This window comes from Lipotes vexillifer, unplaced genomic scaffold (genome assembly GCF_000442215.2).
Source record: "Lipotes vexillifer unplaced genomic scaffold, Lipotes_vexillifer_v1.1 scaffold921, whole genome shotgun sequence".
Lineage (NCBI taxonomy): Eukaryota > Metazoa > Chordata > Mammalia > Artiodactyla > Lipotidae > Lipotes > Lipotes vexillifer.
In genome coordinates this window covers 717,978-740,493 of record NW_006787800.1, presented here as the reverse complement: position 1 = coordinate 740,493, position 22,516 = coordinate 717,978, and the positions used below count along the sequence as shown (strand labels likewise).

Below are 22,516 nucleotides of genomic sequence, written 5' to 3'. Positions count from 1 at the left end.
CACGAACCCGCGTCCCCTGCATCGGCAGGCGGACTCTCAAGCACTGCGCCACCAGGGAAGCCCTAAAGTATGTTTTGAAGTAAGTTTTTAAAGTAAGTTTGAACCCGTTGTGGGGGCATCTACTGATACAGCAAACACATTCAGCATAAGTTTTAGAAAACCAATTAGTGGCTTAAAAATACATGGCTTTGGGCTTCCCTGGTGGCGCAGTGGTTGAGAGTCCGCCTGCCGATGCAGGGGACACGGGTTCGTGCCCCAGTCCGGGAGGATCCCACGTGCCGTGGAGCGGCTGGGCCCGTGAGCCATGGCCGCTGAGCCTGCGCGTCCGGAGCCTGTGCTCCGCAGCGGGAGAGGCCGCAGCAGTGAGAGGCCCGTGTACCGCAAAAAAAAAAAAAAAAAAAAATACATGGCTTTGGCAAAATCAATTCAGCTTACATGAAAACAAATATTAATTGTGTAGTCTTAAAAGTTGAATTTACCTGTTTAGCTGAATGTCATTTTGAGCAATGTGCATTATTTTGTACTGAATTTCCGTTTCACACAAAGCCAAACACATTCATTCATTACTAATGGCATTCTTGACCTCATTGAAAATATTATATTCTTTTGAAAACTCAACTGTTACTGCATTAAAAATCTGCTCTATTAGGCATTATGCTTGATGCTGAGGTCTCAAAGGTGAATAAAACAGGTTTTATTTTAGAAGTTTTATCCCCTAAGAGGTTTTACTGTAGGATAATCACTGTCAATTTATTACCTTACATTAAAAATTTCAGGAGTATAAGAGGTGCATCACATTATATATATATATATATATATATATATATATATATATATATATATATATATATGGGCCTTTCTTGTGAGTTTTCTTTGTAGATTCAGGACTTCCCTCTTGTGGTTTCCCTGTTCTGTTCACATAATTCAAGGCCTCATCTAGCAGCTCTTACTTTCTCAAAGACTTACTGATGCAGGCATCCCTTTCCAGGGGATGGAAAGACCCTCTCTAGTTAAGACTTCATTACCTTTCCCCTCTACATTTGAGCACGTCTGTTTGTTCTCCAGTTTCTTTCCAAAGTAACACCCTGCCTGGAATGGACATCTTCGTTCATTCTTTCTAGACTCACCTCTTCCTGAGTCTTTCCCCATACTCAGCTCAACCGGAAACTCATGGCACCATGAATTATACAATGATTTGATACCCTCTATGATGCCCTTCCCGTTTCTGCCCCCAGTTTCTTCCAGACCAAATCACAAGCACCTTTAAATTAATTTCCACTGTTACTACCTCTTCAACGAAAATTCTTCTAGTCCCATCCTCCCCACTTTGGGATGAGCTCTCTCCTTCCTTAAACAAACATGGCCCTGTTGGGAGACTCTGTGGGCACTTGATCAGTTCTGCAGGAGAGGCTGGAGATGGGCGACCAATGGGAATTACTGGAAGAGACAGACAATGCACTATAAAAGCAGGAGTCTTCTGAGGATCCAGAATATGATGGGAGGTTTTCTTCCAACTAGTAAAAGATTCTGATGCAAAGTCTATAATATTTAGACTTAATTCCAAGTGAGCTTGACCTTTGCCCACTAACATCCTCTTTATGCCTTTCTTCTTCCCAGGATGTGCCTGTCCCTCCCAAGCCTTTTTCTCTCCATCCTTTATATCAAACTAAACTCCATCCTCCTGCTAAGTCTCTGATGCATCCACAGACCCTCCCACATGCTGACTGTCTTACCCCAGGACCCTTCAGTCACTTGTCCTCCTTCTCCCTGAGGGATGAACAGGAGAATTCTCACACCCTGTCTAGTCACAACGCATATAATAAGGTGAGAATGCTCTGTGCTGTGAACCTACCTCATGCTTAACTTTCGAAACTTATATGTGGATGAAACATATATTAAGAATATTTAAATATATTAAGAATGTTAAATATTTGTGTGAAGACACATGTCCTTAAAAAAAGATAATAATTAACCTTGGGGAATTATGAACTATTTATGTTTCCTTTAAAAGTCATTTCCTAATTTGCATTGCTCATTGTTTCATGTTCTAATCCCAAGGTGGAAATCCCAAGACATGTTTCAAAACCTTAAAAGATGCCATTATTAATTTATCTTCTAGTCTTAGTTTAACATTCTTAAAAACCTTCTTAAAATGACAATACCTTGATGAGGAAGCATTTATAATTGCTGTCAGTGGGCAAAGAAATAATTAGAATTTCTGCAGATATCCGCAATAAATATTAATATTTTATTTTAGAATGTATCTATCTGCCTCATAATGTATAGTGATGGGATATGTAACAAGTAATGAGGTGTTCAGTACCTAAAAAATATGTATACATATTTTTAAAAAAGCAAAAATACTTATAGTTGGCTTTGGAATGTAATCATAAATATTCTATTAGAAGCAAGCAGTCGATAGCACATAAGGCTTATGTATAAGCATCCTTTGCTCTTCTGAGCATCACCATAAAGACATTCTGGCTTAACACAGACTCTCAGACCTTGAAAGTTTTCTAAAAGAATTGACTAGTCAAAATCAACCTGCAATTCAATCTTTTTTTAAAATGTAAAATCTTGTTTTAAAACATTTGTTTTGCAAATTCTCTATATTTAATGAAATACACCTCTATATTTGGAAATCAGTCAAGGGCATATGTAGTTGAGCAATAATCCTTGGGCCTTAAAGCATTAAAAAAATGTTCATAAACCCAGTCTAAACACAAAGAATCATCTAAAAAGTGAACATAATTATATGATGAAAAATTATCTTTTTATATTTAATAACATTTATCATGACTGAGTTGTCAATCGTGAATTAAATTTTTAAAATATCCGTTTTCTGCAAAACAAATGTATTTAGGCAAAGTTCAGGATGACATTTGTATGGCCTTTGGTTGCTTCTCATTCTAGGTCTAGAAAAAGAAGTATTTCAGGGAGAGTATGATATTTTTAAATGATTTTATATTATCTGTAATTCTCCCTCTTTTAGTACTAGCCAACGTCTATGACATCCATTTAGCTATTAAATAGAGTTAAAAATTCTGATACTAACAACCATTTTCTTATATAAATTATCATCTACGATAGGATTATAATTGTATTGTATAGATATCAGTTGCTTCAAATAGCTCTTCTTTTGACATTTTTAGTGGTGTTTTCTGGAGACATTCAGCAAAGGTAGAGTCAGTATTTCATTCATAATTTAGCCTTTGCTTGGTCAGGCTGTGAAAAACAATATACGAAAGCCATTTGAGGCTAGACAACTATTTTCAGTCTACACAAGCTTCACAATAGATTTCATCTCTCAGTGTCTGAGATTTATTGATATTTTCACACCTGAAATAATAATGATGATGATGATGATGTTGTAGTTAGACAACATTTCTTGATGGAAGATTCAGTTGCTTAGTTTTGTATTTTAATTACTCCTATTAAAATGTATGAAGTTTACTCAATTTGATATCAATGTTTACAAACACTGTGTTGTAAATATTCAGCCAATAGCACACCAAGTTATCAAGACTTGTATTTCTTTTTTACTGAAAATAGCTTCCTGTCTGAAATTGTAAAACATAACTGTCATTTAAATTAAATTATCTCCAATATCTTAACATCCTTCCCAGATCTCACTTTGCAGCTTTATCTGCTGGGCTCATCTCCAAACTCAAACCTTCCCTTCCCTCCCCTCCCCCAGAGGTCCACATTGAACTTGACCTTACATAACTGCCTCTGGGGCTCCCTTATCAACTGGGGATACAGAAGATGTTTGACAAGTTTTGTTCTTCTGTTTCATCTGTAGTGTGTGCTTCTCTCTTGTCCTAAATACTTACACTAATCCCTGCCCTATTCTCTTACTGTCATTAGTTCATATGATGAACTTCATATGATGTCCTATCACATATGAAGATGCTCAGGTGTTTCCCTGTTATTGTTCTTAAACCAGTATTTCCTCTCTTTTCCCCATCTCATGAAGGGAGTCATTACTCTTATTTCCTTCTTTAACCCTTATAACTAACATAGCCCAATGGATAAGAGCATGGTGTCTTTAGTCAGTCCACCTGAGTTCATTTCTTGAACCCACTCCTTCCAGATGGTGATAGTGGGCAAGTGAGGATGATAATAGTACTGTCTTAATAGAATATTATGAGATTAAGATGGACTAATATGTATAAAGCACTTAGAATAGTGCCTGGGACATAACAAGAACCATATAAGAATTAGGTCTTTGTATTAAAAAGCCTTCCTGAATTGTCATTGCCGGCACTCTCTTACATCTTCATTGGTTCTTTTTCCATTGAACCCATCCTTTTTGTATGCATGTCATCACTCTCTTACATCTTCATTTGTTCTTTTTCCATTGAACCCATCCTCTTTGTATGCAGAAACTTCAAAACACAAAATAAAATGAATACTTCCCCTTCCTTTTCCTTGCTGATGCTACAAACCTAGTAATTTCAAGACTTTCTCTCAAAGTGATCAGTAGCCATCCCTCTTCTGTAAATTACTCTTTAATTCATTCTTGAAGGCATTTTGTCTTTCACCTCAACCACTCTACTGAAATTTCTCTCTCAAGGGTAAACTGCTTGTCAGCAAACTCAGCTGAATTTTCTGAGTCTTCTATCTCCTTTATGCCTTTTAGCAATTGACACCGTTGATCATTCACTCTTGAATCTCTGTCATCATTCTGCTCTTGGGATAATATGTACATTTCAACTCCCTGACTGTTCTTTCTTTGTTTTCTTGGTGGACATGTCCTCCTCTACCTCTTCTCTCTAACTGCCTCACTTCAGATATTCACCTACTCACAGGCTTCTGGGGTGATCTTACTTGTACTGATAATCCTCAAATCCACATGTCCAATTCTGCTTCTCCTCTGAGTTCCAGTTTTATACCTTCAGATGCTTGCTTGTCAGTTCCCCCAGGGTGCCATGTTGTCACCTCAGACTTATCATTCATGTCGTCTCAAACCAATTCTGTTCTGGCAGAACCCCAAATACCCTGTATCGTAAATAACCCAACCCATTAAACTCAAACACAATCTCCACCTTCTCACTCTCTAAAACGTATAATACTACTAAAAACTCTACCACTGATCCTAAAAGAAATGCTCCTAACACAACCTTATTAGAAACCCAAACCTCAGGATACTGCTCAGTAGCTCTAGCTGTCATGTAACTAAACACAACCAACATTCCCCCCAGATAAATAAAAAATACTATTAAACCTAAAAATGAACCACCAAAGTTTAAAACAATCCCACACCCAACACCACCACCCACAATCAACCCTAAACCCCCATAAATAGGTGAAGGCTTTGAAGAAACCCCCACAAAACTAATTACAAAAATAATGCTTATAATACAAACAATGTATGTCATCATTATTCTCACATGGACTTCAACCATGACCAACGACATGAAAAATCATCATTGTCATTCAACTACAAGAACACCAATGACCAACATTCAAAAAACACACCCACTAATAAAAGTCCTCAATAACACATTTATCGACCTTCCCACCCCATCAAACATCTCTTCATGATGGAACTTTGGCTCCCTACTTGGTCTCTGCCTAATCGTACAAATCCTAACAGGCCTATTCCTAGCAATACACTACACATCAGACATGACAACTGCCTTCTCATCTGTCACGCATATTTGCCGAGACGTTAATTATGGCTGAATTATTCGATATCTACATGCAAACAGAGCTTCCATATTCGTCATTTGCCTTTACGCCCATGTAGGACATGGCCTATACTATGGCTCCCACGCCTTCCAAGAAACATGAAACATTGGAGTAATACTACTATTCACAGTTATGGCTACTGCATTCATAGACTATGTCCTACCCTGAGGACAAATATCATTTTGAGGTGCAACCATCATTACCAACCTCCTATCAGCAATCCCCTACATCAGTACCACTCTAGTTGAATGAATTTGAGGTGGCTTTTCTGTAGACATAGCAACACTAACACGCTTCTTTGCCTTCCACTTCATTCTCCCCTTTATCATCCTAGCACTAGCAACCGTCCACCTACTATTCCTCCATGAAACAGGATCTAACAACCCCACAGGAATTCCATCCAACACAGACAAAATCCCATTTCACCCCTACTACACAATCAAAGACATCCTAGGTGCCTTACTACTAATCTTAACCCTACTTACACTAACCTTATTCGCACCTGACCTTCTAGGAGACCCCGACAACTACACCCCAGCAAACCCACTCAGCCTTCCAGCACACATTAAACCAGAATGGTACTTCCTATTAGCATACACAATCTTATGATCAATTCCCAACAAACTAGGAGGAGTTTTAGCCCTACTACTCTCAATCCTTGTCCTAATGCTCATCCCAGTACTCCACACATCTAAACAATGAAGCGTAATATTCCGACCCTTCAGTCAACTTTTATTCTGAATACTAGTTGCAGACCTCCTAACCCTAACATGAATTGGAGGTCAACCCGTAGAACACCCATACATAATTGTAGGCCAATTAGCATCTATCTTATATTTTCTCCTAATCCTAGTGTTAATATGAGTAACTAGTCTTATCGAGAATAAACTCCTAAAGTGAAGAGTCTTTGTAGTATAACAAAATATCCCCGCTTTGTAAACCGGAAAAGGAGAAAACCACACCTCCCTAAGACTCAAGGAAGAAGCATTGCACCTCACCGCCAGCACTCAAAGCTGAAATTCTACATAAACTATCCCCTGAAAAAGGTTTATTGTAGAATAACCACAAGGCTACAGTGCTATGTCAGTATTGAAAATAATTTATTTTATAATACTTTTGTTATATAAATCATACACACATGTACCTCCACATGTCAATAATAGCATCTTCCTGTAAATGTATATATGTACATGCTATGTATAAGTGTGCATTCAATTATTTTCCTCACGAGCAGTTAAAGCTCGTATTAAATTTTATTAATTTTACATATTATGTAAAATTATTGATCGTACATAGGACATGTCCTTAAACAAATTCAAGTCAGCTAACACTATGGCCACTCCATTAGATCACGAGCTTAATCAGCATGCCGCGTGAAACCAGCAACCCGCTCGGCAGGGATCCCTCTTCTTGCACCGGGCCCATAAATCGTGGGGGTAGCTAACGGTGATCTTTATAAGACATCTGGTTCTTACTTCAGGACAATTTTAACTTAAAATCGCCCACTCATTCCCCTTAAATAAGACATCTCGATGGGTTAGTGACTAATCAGCCCATGCTCACACATAACTGAGATTTCATACATTTGGTATTTTTTATTTTTGGGGGGGGATTTGCACAGACTCAGCTATGACCTTAAAAGGTCTCATCACAGTCAAGCAAATTGTAGCTGGACTTGTATGTATTTGTTATTTGACTAGCACAACCAACATGTGCAATTAAATTAATGGTTACAGGACATAGTACTCCACTATTCCCCCCGGGCTCAAAAAACTGTATCTCGTAGTGGATCAAACCCCCCTTATCCCATACAAAACTAATCATCTACTTAGATATTCACCACCCCCCTATACAGGTTCCTCCCTAGATCTATGAACCATTTTATTCATAAATCAATACTAAATCTGACACAAGCCCCATAATGAAATTATATGAACATCTTTTACACCCCATAGGTTAATGTAGCTTAAATTTTTCATAAAGCAAGACACTGAAAATGTCTATATGGGCTCACCAGCCCCATCAACATAAAGGTTTGGTCCCAGCCTTTCTATTAATTCTTAACAGACTTACACATGCAAGCACCCACATCCCGGTGAGAATGCCCTCCAAATCACAAAGATCAAAAGGAGCGGGTATCAAGCACGCTACACTAGCAGCTCACAACACCTTGCTTAGCCACACCCCCACGGGACACAGCAGTGATAAAAATTAAGCCATGAATGAAAGTTTGACTAAGTCATGTTAACTAGGGTTGGTAAACTTCGAGCCAGCCACCGCGGTCATACGATTGACCCAAATTAATAGAGACATGGTGTAAAGAGTGTTAAGGAATCACACAGAATAAAGTCAAATCTTAATTAAGCTGTAAAAAGTCATAATTAAAACTAAGCTAAACCATGAAATTGACTTTAATACAATCTGACTACATGACAACTAAGACCCAAACTGGGATTAGATACCCCACTATGCTTAGTCATAAACCTAAATAGTCACAGAACAAGACTATTCACCAGAGTACTACTGGCAACAGCCTAAAACTCAAAGGACTTGGAGGTGCTTCATATCCCTCTAGAGGAGCCTGTTCTGTAACCGATAAACCCCGATCAACCTCACCAGCCCTTGCTACTTCAGTCTATATACCGCCATCTTCAGCAAACCCTAAAAGGGAATGAAAGTAAGCATAACTACCCTACATAAAAATGTTTGGTCAAGGTGTAACCTATGGGATGGGAAGAAATGGGCTACATTTTCTATACTAAGAACACCCCTCTTACCCACACGAAAGTTTTTATGAAATCTAAAAACCAAAGGAGGATTTAGTAGTAAATTAAGAGCAGAGTGCTTAATTGAATAAGGCCATGAAGCATGCACACTCTGCCCGTCACCCTCCTCAAGTACCACAGCGAAGCCCCAGCTCACTAACCCATGCTAAGCTACGAGAGGAGACAAGTCATAACAAGGTAAGCATACTGGAAAGTGTGCTTGGATAAAACAAGATGTAGCTTAAACAAAGCATCTAGTTTACACCTAGAAGATTCCACAACCCATGTATATCTTGAACTAAACCTAGCCCACACCCCCTCCCACCGCTACTACCATAAACTAATCAAATAAAACATTCATCATACATCTAAAGTATAGGAGATAGAAATTTAATCACCAATGGCGCTATAGAGAAAGTACCGTAAGGGAAAGATGAAAGAAACACTAAAAGTAATAAAAAGCAAAGCTTACCCCTTGTACCTTTTGCATAATGACTTAACTAGTAACAACTTAGCAAAGAGACCTTAAGCTAAATTACCCGAAACCAGATGAGCTACTTACAAGCAGTAACGAGAACAAACTCATCTATGTGGCAAAATAGTGAGAAGACTTATAAGTAGAGGTGAAAAGCCTAACGAGCCTGGTGATAGCTGGTTGTCCAAGAAAAGAATTTCAGTTCAACGTTAAATAATACTAAAAACCACATCAAGTCTTAACGTATATTTAATTGTTAGTCTAAAAAGGTACAGCTTTTTAGAAATGGATACAACCTTAACTAGAGAGTAATATAAACATAAACCATAGTTGGCCTAAAAGCAGCCACCAATTGTGAAAGCATTCAAGCTCGACAACAAAACAATGTTTTAATTCCAACAATAAGTAAACCAACTCCTAGCCTGACTATTGGACTAATCTATACAACTATAGAAGCAATACTGTTAACATGAGTAACAAATTTTTCTCCTCGCACAAACTTACATCAGTAACTGATAATATACTGATAATTAACAGCTAATAACTATAACCCAACACTAAATTATTTATTAAAAACACTGTTAACCCAACAGAGGCATGCATTAAGGAAAGATTAAAAAAAGTAAAAGGAACTTGGCAAACACAAACCCCGCCTGTTTACCAAAAACATCACCTCTAGCATAACCAGTATTAGAGGCACTGCCTGCCCAGTGACAATCATTAAACAGCCACGGTATCCTGACCGTGCAAAGGTAGCATAATCACTTGTTCTCTAAATAAGGACTTGTATGAATGGCCACACGAGGGTTTTACTGTCTCTTACTTTTAATCAGTGAAATTGACCCCCCTGTGAAGAGGCGGGGATAACAAAATAAGACGAGAAAACCCTATGGAGCTTCAATTAATCAACCCCCAAATCACAAACCCAAACCACCAAGGGATAACAAAGCTTTATATGGGCTGACAATTTCGGTTGGGGTGACCTCGGAGTACAAAAAACCCTCCGAGTGATTAAAGCCTAGGCCTACTAGCCAAAGCATAATATCACTTATTGATCCAAAGTTTTGATCAATGGAACAAGTTACCCTAGGGATAACAGCGCAATCCTATTCTAGAGTCCATATCGACAATAGGGTTTACGACCTCAATGTTGGATCAGGACATCCTAATGGTGTAGCCACTATTAAGGGTTCGTTTGTTCAACGATTAAAGTCCTACATGATCTGAGTTCAGACTGGAGTAATCCAGGTCGGTTCCTAACTATTACGCATTTCTCCCAGTACAAAAGGACAGGAGAAATAAGGCCAACTTCAAATAAGTGCCTTCAAACAATTAATGATCTAATCTCAACTTAATAAATAAGCGCAAATCATACCTGCCCAAGACCAGGGCTTTGTTGAGGTGGCAGAGTCCAGCAATTGCATACAACTTAAACTTTTACACCCAGAGGTTCAAATCCTCTCCCCAACAAAATGTTTATAATTAACATCCTAACACTTGTCCTCCCTATCCTCTTAGCCGTAGTGTTCCTAACACTAGTAGAGCGCAAAATCCTAGGTTATATACGAGCCCGAAAAGGACCAAACATCGTGGGCCCACATGGCCTGCTCCAACCCTTTGCTGATGCAATCAAGCTATTCACTAAAGAACCCCTACGACCGGGCTTCCCTGGTGGCGCAGTGCTTGAGAGTCCGCCTGCCGATGCAGGAGACGCGGGTTCGTGCCCCGTTTCGGGAAGATCCCACATGCCGCGGAGCGGCTGGGCCCGTGAGCCATGGCCACTGAGCCTGCGCGTCCGGAGCCTGTGCTCCGCAAATGGGAGAGGCCACAACAGTGAGAGGCCCGCATAACGCAAGAAAAAAAAAAAAAAAAAAAGAACCCCTACGACCATCTACATCCTCCACCACTATATTTATCATCGCACCCATACTTACTCTAACCCTAGCCCTCACAATATGAAGCCCCCTACCCACACCATATCCCCTCATCAACATAAACCTAGGAATATTATTCATGCTAGCAATATCCAGCCTAGCCGTCTACTCTACCCTATGATCCGGCTGAGCTTCCAACTCAAAATACGCACTAACTGGAGCTCTCCAAGCAGTAGCACAAACAATTTCATATGAAGTAACACTAGCCATTATCCTCCTATCAGTACTCCTAATACACACCTCCTTTACCTTATCCACACTAACCACAACACAAGAACAACTATGACTATTTTTTCCTTCATGACCATTAGCCATAATATGATTCATTTCCACCCTGGCAGGAACTAACCGAGCCCCCTTCAATTTAACAGAAGGAGAATCAGAACTCGTATCCGGCTTCAATGTAGAATATGCAGCAGGTCCTTTTGCCCTATTCTTCCTAGCAGAATATGCCAACATCATTATAATAAATATATTCACAACTATCTTATTTCTAGGAGCATTCCACAACCCCTACACACCAGAACTATACATAACAAACCTCATTGTCAAAACACTACTGCTCACAATATCCTTCCTGTGAATTCGAGCATCTTACCCCCGATTCTGATATGATCAATTAATACACCTACTCTGAAAGAATTTCCTTCCCCTAACACTAGCCCTCTGTATATGACACGTCTCACTGCCCATTATAATAGCAGGCATTCCCCCACAAACATAAAAGACAAGAAATATGTCTGACAAAAGAGTTACTTTGATAGAGTAAATAATAGAGTTTTAAACCCTCTTATTTCTAGAATAATTGGAATCGAACCTACCCCTAAGAATTCAAAGTTCTCCGTGCTACCATGTTACACTATAATCTAGAGTAAAGTCAGCTAAACAAGCTATCGGGCCCATACCCTGAAAATGTTGGTTTATACCCTTCCCATACTAATAAATCCATCCATCCTTATCATTATCCTAATAACCCTCATCCTAGGCACAGTAATCGTAACCACCAGCTCTCATTGACTATTCGCCTGAATTGGATTTGAAATAAATACAATAGCCATTATCCCCATCATAATAAAAAATTTCTAATCCCCGAGCCACAGAAGCCTCCACTAAATATTTCCTAACACAAACTACCACATCCACGCTACTCATAATAGCAGTCATTATTAACTTACTATACTCTGGCCAATGGACCATCACAAAACTATTCAACCCAACAACATCTATACTAATAACAATGGCCCTAGCTATCAAACTAGGACTATCCCCCTTCCACTTCTGAGTTCCCGAAGTAACACAAGGCATCCCCCTAACTACAGGCCTAATCCTACTCACATGACAAAAACTTGTACCCCTATCAATCCTCTATCAAATCTCACCATCAATCAACCTACATCTAATACTAATTATATCTTTACTTTCTATCCTATTCGGAGGCTGAGGTGGACTAAACCAAACACAACTCCGAAAGATTATGGCCTACTCATCAATCGCCCACATAGGATGAATAACAACCATCCTACTATATAACCCAACCCTAACTTTACTAAAATTACTAATCTATATCACAATAGCTTTCACCATGTTGATGTTCTTCATCCAAAACTCAACCACCACTACATTATCACTATCCCAAACATGAAACATAATACCCATCACCACAACCCTCACCATGCTCACCCTACTCTCCATAGGAGGACTCCCTCCACTTTCAGGTTTCATACCCAAATGAATGATTATTCAAGAATTAACCAAAAACTATATTCTTATTATACCAACATTCATAGCCATTACAGCACTACTCAACTTATATTTCTACATATGCCTCGCCTACTCCACAGCATTAACCCTATTCCCTTCTACAAACAACCTAAAAATAAAATGACAATTTCACTCCACAAAATGAATAGCCCTTCTACCAACAGCAATTGTAATATCCACAATACTCCTACCTCTCACACCAATACTCTCCATCTTACTGTAGGAGTTTAGGTTAAATCAGACCAAGAGCCTTCAAAGCCCTAAGCAAGTATAATTTACTTAACCCCTGCCTAATAAGGAATGCAAGACTATACCTTACAGCAATTGAATGCAAATCAAACACTTTAATTAAGCTAAATCCTCACTAGATTGGAGGGATACATCTCCCATGAACTTTTAGTTAACAGCTAAATACCCTAATCAATTGGCTTCAATCTACTCCTGCTGTGAGAAAAGAAAAACGGGAGAAGTCCCGGCAGGATTGAAGCTGCTTCCTTGAATTTGCAATTCAAAATGATCATTCACCACAGGACTTGGCAAAAAGAGGACTCTACCTCTGTCTTTAGATTTACAGTCTAATACCTACTCGGCCGTTTTACCTATGTTCATAAATCGCTGACTATTCTCAACTAACCACAAAGACATTGGTGTCTTATACCTGTTATTTGGTGCCCGAGCAGGAATAGTAGGCACTGGCCTAAGCTTATTAATTTGCGCTGAACTAGGTCAACCTTGCACACTAATCGGAGACGACCAAGTTTATAACGTACTAGTAACAGCCCATGCCTTCGTGATAATTTTTTTCATAGTCATACCTATCATAACCAGTGGGTTTGGAAACTGACTAGTTCCCTTAATAATTGGAGCACCTGACATAGCTTTTCCCCATATAAACAACATAAGCTTCTGACTACTTCCTCCTTCCTTCTTATTACTAAAAGCATCCTCAATGGTTGAAGCTGGTGTGGGCACAGGATGAACCGTATATCCCCCTTTAGCCGGAAACCTGGCACATGCAGGAGCCTCAGTAGACCTTACCATTTTCTCCCTACACCTAGCCGGTGTATCCTCAATCCTCGGAGCTATCAATTTCATTACAACTATCATTAACATAAAACCACCCGCTATAACCCAATACCAAACACCCCTCTTTGTATGATCAGTCCTAGTCACAGCAGTATTACTCCTATTATCACTACCCACCTTAGCAGCCAGAATTACCATACTATTAACTGACCATAACCTAAACACAACCTTCTTTGACCCTGCAGGAGGAGGAGACCCAATCCTGTATCAACACCTATTTTGATTCTTTGGCCACCCCGAAGTATATATCCTAATCCTACCTGGCTTCGGAATAATTTCACACATTGTAACTTACTACTTAGGAAAAAAAGAACCTTTCGGGTATATGGGAATAGTCTGAGCCATAGTTTCTGTCGGGTTCTTAGGCTTTATCGTTTGGGCTCACCATATATTCACGGTTGGTATAGTCGTCGACACGTGAGCATATTTTACATCAGCCACTATAATCATTGCTATCCTCACAGGAGTAAAAGTCTTTAGTTGATTAGCAACACTTCACGGAGGGAATATTAAATGATCCTCCGCTCTAATATGAGCCTTAGGCTTTATTTTCCTCTTCACAGTAGGTGGCCTAACTGGCATCGTTCTAGCTAATTCATCACTAGATATTGTTCTCCATGATACCTACTACGTAGTTGCCCACTTTCACTATGTACTTTCAATAGGAGCTGTCTTCGCCATCATAGGAGGGTTTGTCCACTGATTCCCACTATTCTCAGGATACACACTTAACTCAACATGAGCAAAAATCCACTTTATAATTATATTCGTAGGTGTAAACCTAACATTCTTCCCACAACATTTCTTAGGCTTATCCAGCATACCTTGATGATATTCCGACTATCCAGATGCCTACACAACATGAAACACTATTTCATCAATAGGCTCTTTCATCTCACTAACAGCAGTTATACTAATAATTTTCATTATCTGAGAAGCATTTACATCCAAACGAGAAGTATTAACAGTAGACCTCACCTCCACAAACCTTGAATGACTAAATGGATGTCCTCCACCATATCATACATTTGAAGAACCAGCATACGTCAACCCAAAATGATCAAGAAAGGAAGGAATCAAACCCTCTCTAATCGGTTTCAAGCCAACACCATAACCACTATGTCTTTCTTTATAAATGAGATATTAGTAAAGCCTTACATAACTTTGTCAAAGTTAAGTCACGAGTGAAAATCCTGTATATCTCCATGGCATATCCCTTTCAACTAGGCTTCCAAGATGCAACATCACCCATTATAGAAGAACTCCTACACTTCCATGATCATACATTAATAATTATTTTCCTAATTAGCTCCCTAGTCCTCTATATCATCACCATAATACTTACAACCAAACTAACACATACCAGTACAATAGACGCCCAAGAAGTAGAGACTGTTTGAACTATCCTCCCAGCCATCATTTTAATTCTAATTGCCTTACCCTCCCTACGAATCCTCTACATAATAGACGAAATTAATAACCCTTCTCTTACTGTAAAAACAATAGGCCACCAATGATACTGAAGCTACGAATACACCGACTACAAAGACCTAAACTTCAACTCTTACATAATCCCAACATCATACCTAAAACCAGGATAACGAAAACTACTGGAAGTGCACAATCGAATAGTCTTACCTATACAAATAACAATCCAAATACTAGTCTCCTCCGAAGATGTGCTACACTCATGAGCTGTGCCCTCCCTAGGCCTAAAAACAGATGCAATCCCTGGACGCCTAAACCAAACAACCTTAATATCAATACCAGGCTTATTCTATGGGCAATGTTCAGAAATCTGTGGCTCAAATCATAGTTTTATACCAATTGTTCTTGACCTAGTACCCCTAGAGAACTTTGAAAAATGATCTGCATCCATACTATAATCTCATTAAGGAGCTAAACTAGCGTTAACATTTTAAGTTAAAGATTGAGAGCCAAAGCTCCCCTTAATGACATGCCACAACTAGATACATCAGCATGACTCCTTACTATCCTATCTATATTCCTAACCCTCTTCACACTATTCCAACTAGAAATCTCAAAACATTTCTACTCCCCCAACCCCAAATTAATATTCACCAAAACACAAAAACAACAAACCCCTTGAAACATTATATGAACGAAAATCTATTTACCCCTTTCACAGTCCCAGTAATACTAGGCATCCTTATCACCACTCTAATTATTATATTCCCCACTATGTTATTCCCAACACCAAATCAACTAATTAACAATCTCACAATTTCCATTCAACAATGACTAACCAAACTTACATCAAAACAGTTAATAAATACACATAACCTTAAAGGACAAACCTGATCTCTAATACTTATCTCACTTCTCCTATTTATTGCCTCCACAAATCTTCTTGGAATATTACCCCACTCATTTACACCTACCACACAACTCTCAATAAACATAGGAATGGGTATTCTTCTATGAGCTGGCACCGTTATTACAGGTTTCTGCAACAAAGCAAAAACATCCTTAGCCCACCTTCTACCACAAGACACACCCACTTTCCTCATTCCCATATTAGTAATTATTGAAACTATTAGCCTACTTATTCAACCAGTAGCACTAGCCGTAAGACTAACCACCAACATTACAGCAGGCCACTTATTATTACAACTAATTGGAAAAACAACTCTTGCACCAATAAGCACCAGCCTATTCACAGTTCTCATCACATTCACCATCCTTACTCTGTTAACCATCCTCAGGTTTGCTGTCGCCTTAATTCAAGCCTACATATTCACTCTCCTAGTAAGCTTATACTTGCATGACAATACATAATGACCCACCAAACCCACTCATACCACATAGTAAACCTCAGTCCTTGGCCCCTCACAGGAGCTCTCTCAGCACTTCTTATAACGTCAGGCCTAATCATATGATTCCACTTCAACTCAATAATTCTACTAATCTTGGGCTTACTGACAAACATCCTAACAATGTGCCAATGATGGTGAGACATCATCTGAGAAAGCACTTTCCAGGGCCACCACACACCAACCTCCAAAAAGGACTTCGATACCGAATAATCTTATTCATCTTATCAGAAGTCCTATTTTCCACAGGCTTTTTTAAAGCCTTTTACCACTCAAGCCTTGTCCCCACTCCCGAACTAGGTGGATGCTGGCCACCAATAGGCACCCACCCCTTAAACCCTTTAGAAGTCTCACTCCTTAATACCTCTGTATTACTAGCCTCTGGCGTATCTATCACCTGAGCCCATCACAGTCTCATAGAAGGAAACCGCAAACATATACTTCAAGCCCTTTTCATCACAATCATACTCGGCCCCAATTTTACCCTACTCCAAGCATCAGAATACTACGAAGCCCCATTCACAATCTCAGACGGAATCTACGGGTCCACTTTCTTTGTGGCCACAGGCTTGCATGGACTACACATCATCATCGGATCCACTTTTCTCATTATATGTTTCATACGCCAAATATAATTCCACTTCACATCAAATCACCACTTCAGTTTTGAAGCCGCTGCTTGATACTGACATTTCGTAGACGTCGTATGACTATTTCTCTACGTATCTATCTATTGATGAGGTACATAGTCCTTTTAGTATTAATAAGTACAACTGACTTCCAATCAGTTAGTTTTGGTACACTCCGAAAAAGAACAATAAATCTCCTATTAAGACTACTAACAAATACAACACTAGCCTTACTATTCATATTTATCGCTTTTTGACTCCCTCAACTAAACATGTATGCAGAAAAAACAAGCCCCTATGAATGCGGATTTGACCCTATAGGATCTTCCCGCCTACCTTTCTCCATAAAATTCTTTCTGGTAGCAATGACCTTTCTTCTCTTTGACTTGGGAATCGCCCTCCTACTTTCCCTCCCCTGAGCAACCCAAACAAACAACCTAAGCACAATACTTACTATAACCTTATTCTCAATCTCCCTACTGGCAGCCAGCTTAGCATACAAATGAACCCAAAAGGGCTTAGAATGAGACAAATATGGTACTTAGTTTAAAACAAAACAAGTGATTTCGACCCACTAGACTGTGATTCAAACTCACAATTACCAAATATCTCTAATCCATATAAATACCCTAATAGCCTTCACCATATCTCTAGTAGGCCTATTAATATACCGATCCCACCTAATATCCACACTACTCTGCCTAGAGGGTATAATGGTATCACTATTCATCCTAGCAGCCCTCACAATCCTAAATTCACACTTCACCTTGGCTAGCATGATACCAATTATTCTCCTAGTATTCACAGCCTGTGAAGCAGCCATTGGAGTAGCCCTACTAGTCATAATCTCCGACACATACGGCACTATGTACAAAGCCTCAATCTCCTCCAATGCTAAAGTTCATCATTCCCACTATCATACTAATACCCCTAACCTGACTGTCAAAAAGCAACTTTATCTGAATTAGTTCCACAACTCATAGCCTACTAATCAGCTTTACAAGCCTACTCCTCCTCAATCAACTCAACCACAGCCTTAATTACTCCCTAACATTCTTCTTCGACCCCCTCTCCACACCACTCCTAATCCTAACAATATGACTTCTTCCCTTGATACTAATAGCAAGCCAATCCCACCTTCTCAAAGAACCACTCATCCGAAAAAAGCTTTATATACAATACCAATTATATTACAAACACTCCTAATTATAACATTCACCGCCACAGAACAAATCCTATTCTACATCATATTTGAAGCCACACTAATCCCCACTCTCATTGTTATTGCTCGCTGAGGTAACCAAACAGAACGACTCAATGCAGGACTCTACTTCCTATTCTACACACTAATCGGGTCCCTCCCTTTATTAGTAGCATTAATGTATCTGCAAAATACAACAGGATCTCTAAATTTCCTATTATTACAACACTGAGCCCAACCACTATCCACTTCCTGATCCAACACCCTCATATGACTAGCCTGTATAAGAGCTTTCCTGGTAAAAATACCTCTCTACGGACTACACCTTTGACTACCCAAAGCATGCGTAGAAGCCCCTATCGCAGGTTCAATAGTCCTTGCAGCTGTACTACTAAAACTCGGAGGCTACGGCATACTACGAATTACATCAATGCTTAACCCTTTGAAAGAACATATAGGCTACCCTTTCCTCATGCTCTCCTTGTGAGGAATAATCATAACCAGCTCTAACTGCTTACATCAAACAGACCTAAAATCACTCATCGCATACTCCTCAGTTAGCCACATAGCACTCGTTATCGCAGCTATCCTTATCCAAACCCCCTGAAGTTACATAGGAGCTACCGCTCTAATAATCTCCCATGGCCTCACATCCTCTATACTATTCTGCCTGGCAAACTCAAACTATGAACGAATACACAGCCGAACCATAATCCTAGCACGAGGCCCACAAATCTTTCTCCCACTAATAGCCACCTGATGACTACTAGAAAGCCTAACAAATCTCGCTCTACCCCCCACCATCAACCTAATCGGAGAAATACTCGTGGTTATATCAGCCTTCTCATGATCAAATCTCACTATTATCCTAATAGGAACAAACATTGTAATCACCGCCCTCTACTCCCTGTATATGCTAATCACAACAGAACGCGGCAAACATACTCACCATATCAACAACCTCACCCCCTCCTTCACGCGAGAACACGCTTTAATAGCCCTACACATCATTCTCCTACTACTTCTATCACTAAACCCCAAAATTGTCCTAGGTCCCCTTTATTGTAAATATAGTTTAAGAAAAACACTAGTTTGTGAAACTAGTGACAGAAGACCAAAACTTCTTACTTACCGAAAAAGTATTGCAAGAACTGCTAACTCATGCCTCCACACCTAACAATGTGGCTTTTTCAAACTTTTAAAGGATAACAGTTATCCATTGGTCTTAGGAACCAAAAAATTGGTGCAACTCCAAGTAAAAGTAATAAACCTATTCACTTCCTCTGCTTTACTCACATTACTAATCTTAACTGCCCCAGTCATAATATCCAACACAAACCTCTACAAAAGCAACAAGTACCAACACTATGTAAAAAATAGTGTCCTTTCCAACTTCATCACTAGCCTAATCCCAACAGTAATATATCTTCACACAAACCAAGAAGCACTTATTTCAAATTGACACTGAATTACCATCCAAACCCTTAAACTAACACTTAGCTTCAAAATAGACTACTTTTCACTCATGTTCATGCCCTTGGCACTGTTCATCACATGATCTATCATAGAATGCTCAATATGATATATACACTCTGACCCCCACATCAACCAATTCTTCAAATACCTGCTCCCCTTCCTCATCACTATACTTATCCTCATCACAGCTAACAATCTCTTTCAACTCTTCATTGGATGAGAAGGAGTAGGCATTATATCCTTCTTACTCATCGGCTGATGATTCGGACCGATAGACGCAAACACAGCCGCCCTTCAAGCAATCTTATATAATCGCATCAGAGATATCGGATTCCTTATGTCAATAGCATGATTTCTATCTAACATAAACACTTGAGATTTACAACAAATCTTCATACTCAACCAAAACTCCTTAAACCTTCCTCTCATAGGACTCGTACTAGCCACAGCTGGAAAATCAGCCCAATTCGGACTTCACCCCTGACTCCCTTCAGCAATAGAAGGTCCAACCCCAGTCTTAGCCCTACTCCACTCAAGCACAATAGTTTTAGCAGGAATTTTCCTACTTATCCGTTTCCACCCTCTAATAGAAAACAACAAACTCATTCAAACAATAACTCTTTCTCTGGGCACCCTCACCACCTTATTCACAGCCATTTGCACCCTCACCCAAAATGATATCAAAAAAGTTATTGCTTTTTCCACCTCCAGCCAACTAGGCTTAATAATAGTAACAATTGGTCTCAACCAGCCTTACCTAGCATTTCTACACATTTGCACACACGCCTTCTTCAAAGCTATATTATTCTTATATTCCGGCTCTATCATCCATAACCTAAACAACGAACAAGACATTCGAAAAATGGGAGGATTATACAAAGCCCTTCCCTTCACCACAACTGCCCTTATCACTGGCTGTCTCGCACTAACAGGAATACCATTCCTCACTGGATTCTACTCTAAAGACCATCATTGAAGCCGTCACTTAGTCTTATACCAACGCCTGAGCCCTATTATAAACTCTAACTGCTACCTCCCTCACAGCTATTTATAGCACTCGCATCATCTTCTTCACACTACTAGGACAACCTCGCTTCCCTGCCTCCATGAACATTAATGAAAATAATCCCCTATTAATTAACTCTATCAAATGCCTATTAATCAGGAGCATCTTCGCTGGATTCATTCTATCCAACAATATTCCTCCAATAACCACGCCCTTAATAACCATACCCTTACACCTAAAACTAACCGCTCTCATAATAACGACCTTAGGCTTTATTCTTGCATTCGAAATCAACCTCAACGCACAAAACTTAAAATATATACACCCCTCAAACTCCACTAAATTCTCCACTCTATTAGGATATTTCCCCACAATCATACATCGCCTACCCCCTCACCTAAACCTATCAATAAGCCAAAAACTAGCAACCTCCCTACTAGACCTAACCTGACTAGAAATCATCTTACCAAAAACTACAGCTTTTATTCAACTAAAGGCTGCCATACTAACCTCAAATCAACAAGGCCTTATCAAACTCTACTTTTTCTTTCCTTATCACTATTACCCTTGGTATGCTCTTATTTAGTTACCCCGAGTAATCTCCATAATAACCACAACACCAATAACAATGACCAACCTGTAACAATCACCAATCAAGTACCATAACTGTATAAAGCAGCAATTCCCATAGCTTCCTCATTAAAAGACCCAAAATCCCCTATATCGTAAACAACCCAATCTCCCAACCCATTAAACTCAAACACAATCTCCACCTTCTCACTCTCTAAAACCTATAACACTACTAAAAACTCTACCACTAATCCTAAAAGAAATGCTCCTAACACAACCTTATTAGAAACCCAAACCTCAGGGTACCAGGAGGTCTCTGACCTTCCTCTGGGAGCCAGTGGAGAGCAGACAACTCAGAGTTGGACAACCTGAGGTGGGGAAGGGGAGCATTCCTCCTCAGAAAGAGCCCTCAGGCCAAGAGAAGCAGGGACAGGCTTTTTAAAGTTGAGAGGCTGGTATTAAAATGTCAGGGTCTGAGATGACACATGTGGTTCCATGATTTATAAAATATATATCCACACATACCATTTTTCTGATCTAAATTTGAAGTCTGGGATCCTGAAACCAAAACTTTGGCTATCAAAAATAGAGAGAACTTTCTTTAATTTTGATAATTATGATTTGCTACCTATAACTGCTGAAAAAATAAAGGGTACCAAGGAATTTGCGTCTCGGTGTGTGACGTTACTATCTTAAAATTGTCTCTCATCTAGAGTCATTTTGCCAATTTTTCCTCCATTTTGCAATGCATTTAAAAATGTTTATCTTCAAAGCTAATAAAGTACCACCCACAACACGTCGTTGTGTTTAGGTCTAGTGCCACCCACTCTCTGTTTTTAAGAATTCAGTTTATTTAGAAAGACTCCTCTTCTCTGGCCCCATTAATACATTGCCGTGGGGTCTCAGCTACTTTCTTGACCCTCAGGTGAGAAAACCTACGTGCATATAACATGCATCTGTGGGAAGTTTATCGCTCTCCCAAATGTTTAACCTTTTCTCCAGCCTCTGCCTCATTTATTCTGTCTTCCACTCTCACAATCTCTAAGGTAGCCCTGTCTTTTTTTTTTTTTTTTTTTTTTTTTTTT

General features: G+C 39.4%; 1 protein-coding gene across 1 annotated transcript in view; it reads left to right on the top strand.

Moving 5' to 3' along the window:
- MLIP (muscular LMNA interacting protein) overlaps positions 1-22,516 on the top strand; it is a 296,550-nt gene that overhangs the window by 247,187 nt on the left and 26,847 nt on the right. Inside the window, exon 11 of the mRNA XM_007460798.1 lies at positions 1,618-1,824. Within this exon, the coding sequence (XP_007460860.1) occupies positions 1,618-1,824 (207 nt within the window). The remainder of the gene's footprint in view (positions 1-1,617; positions 1,825-22,516) is intronic.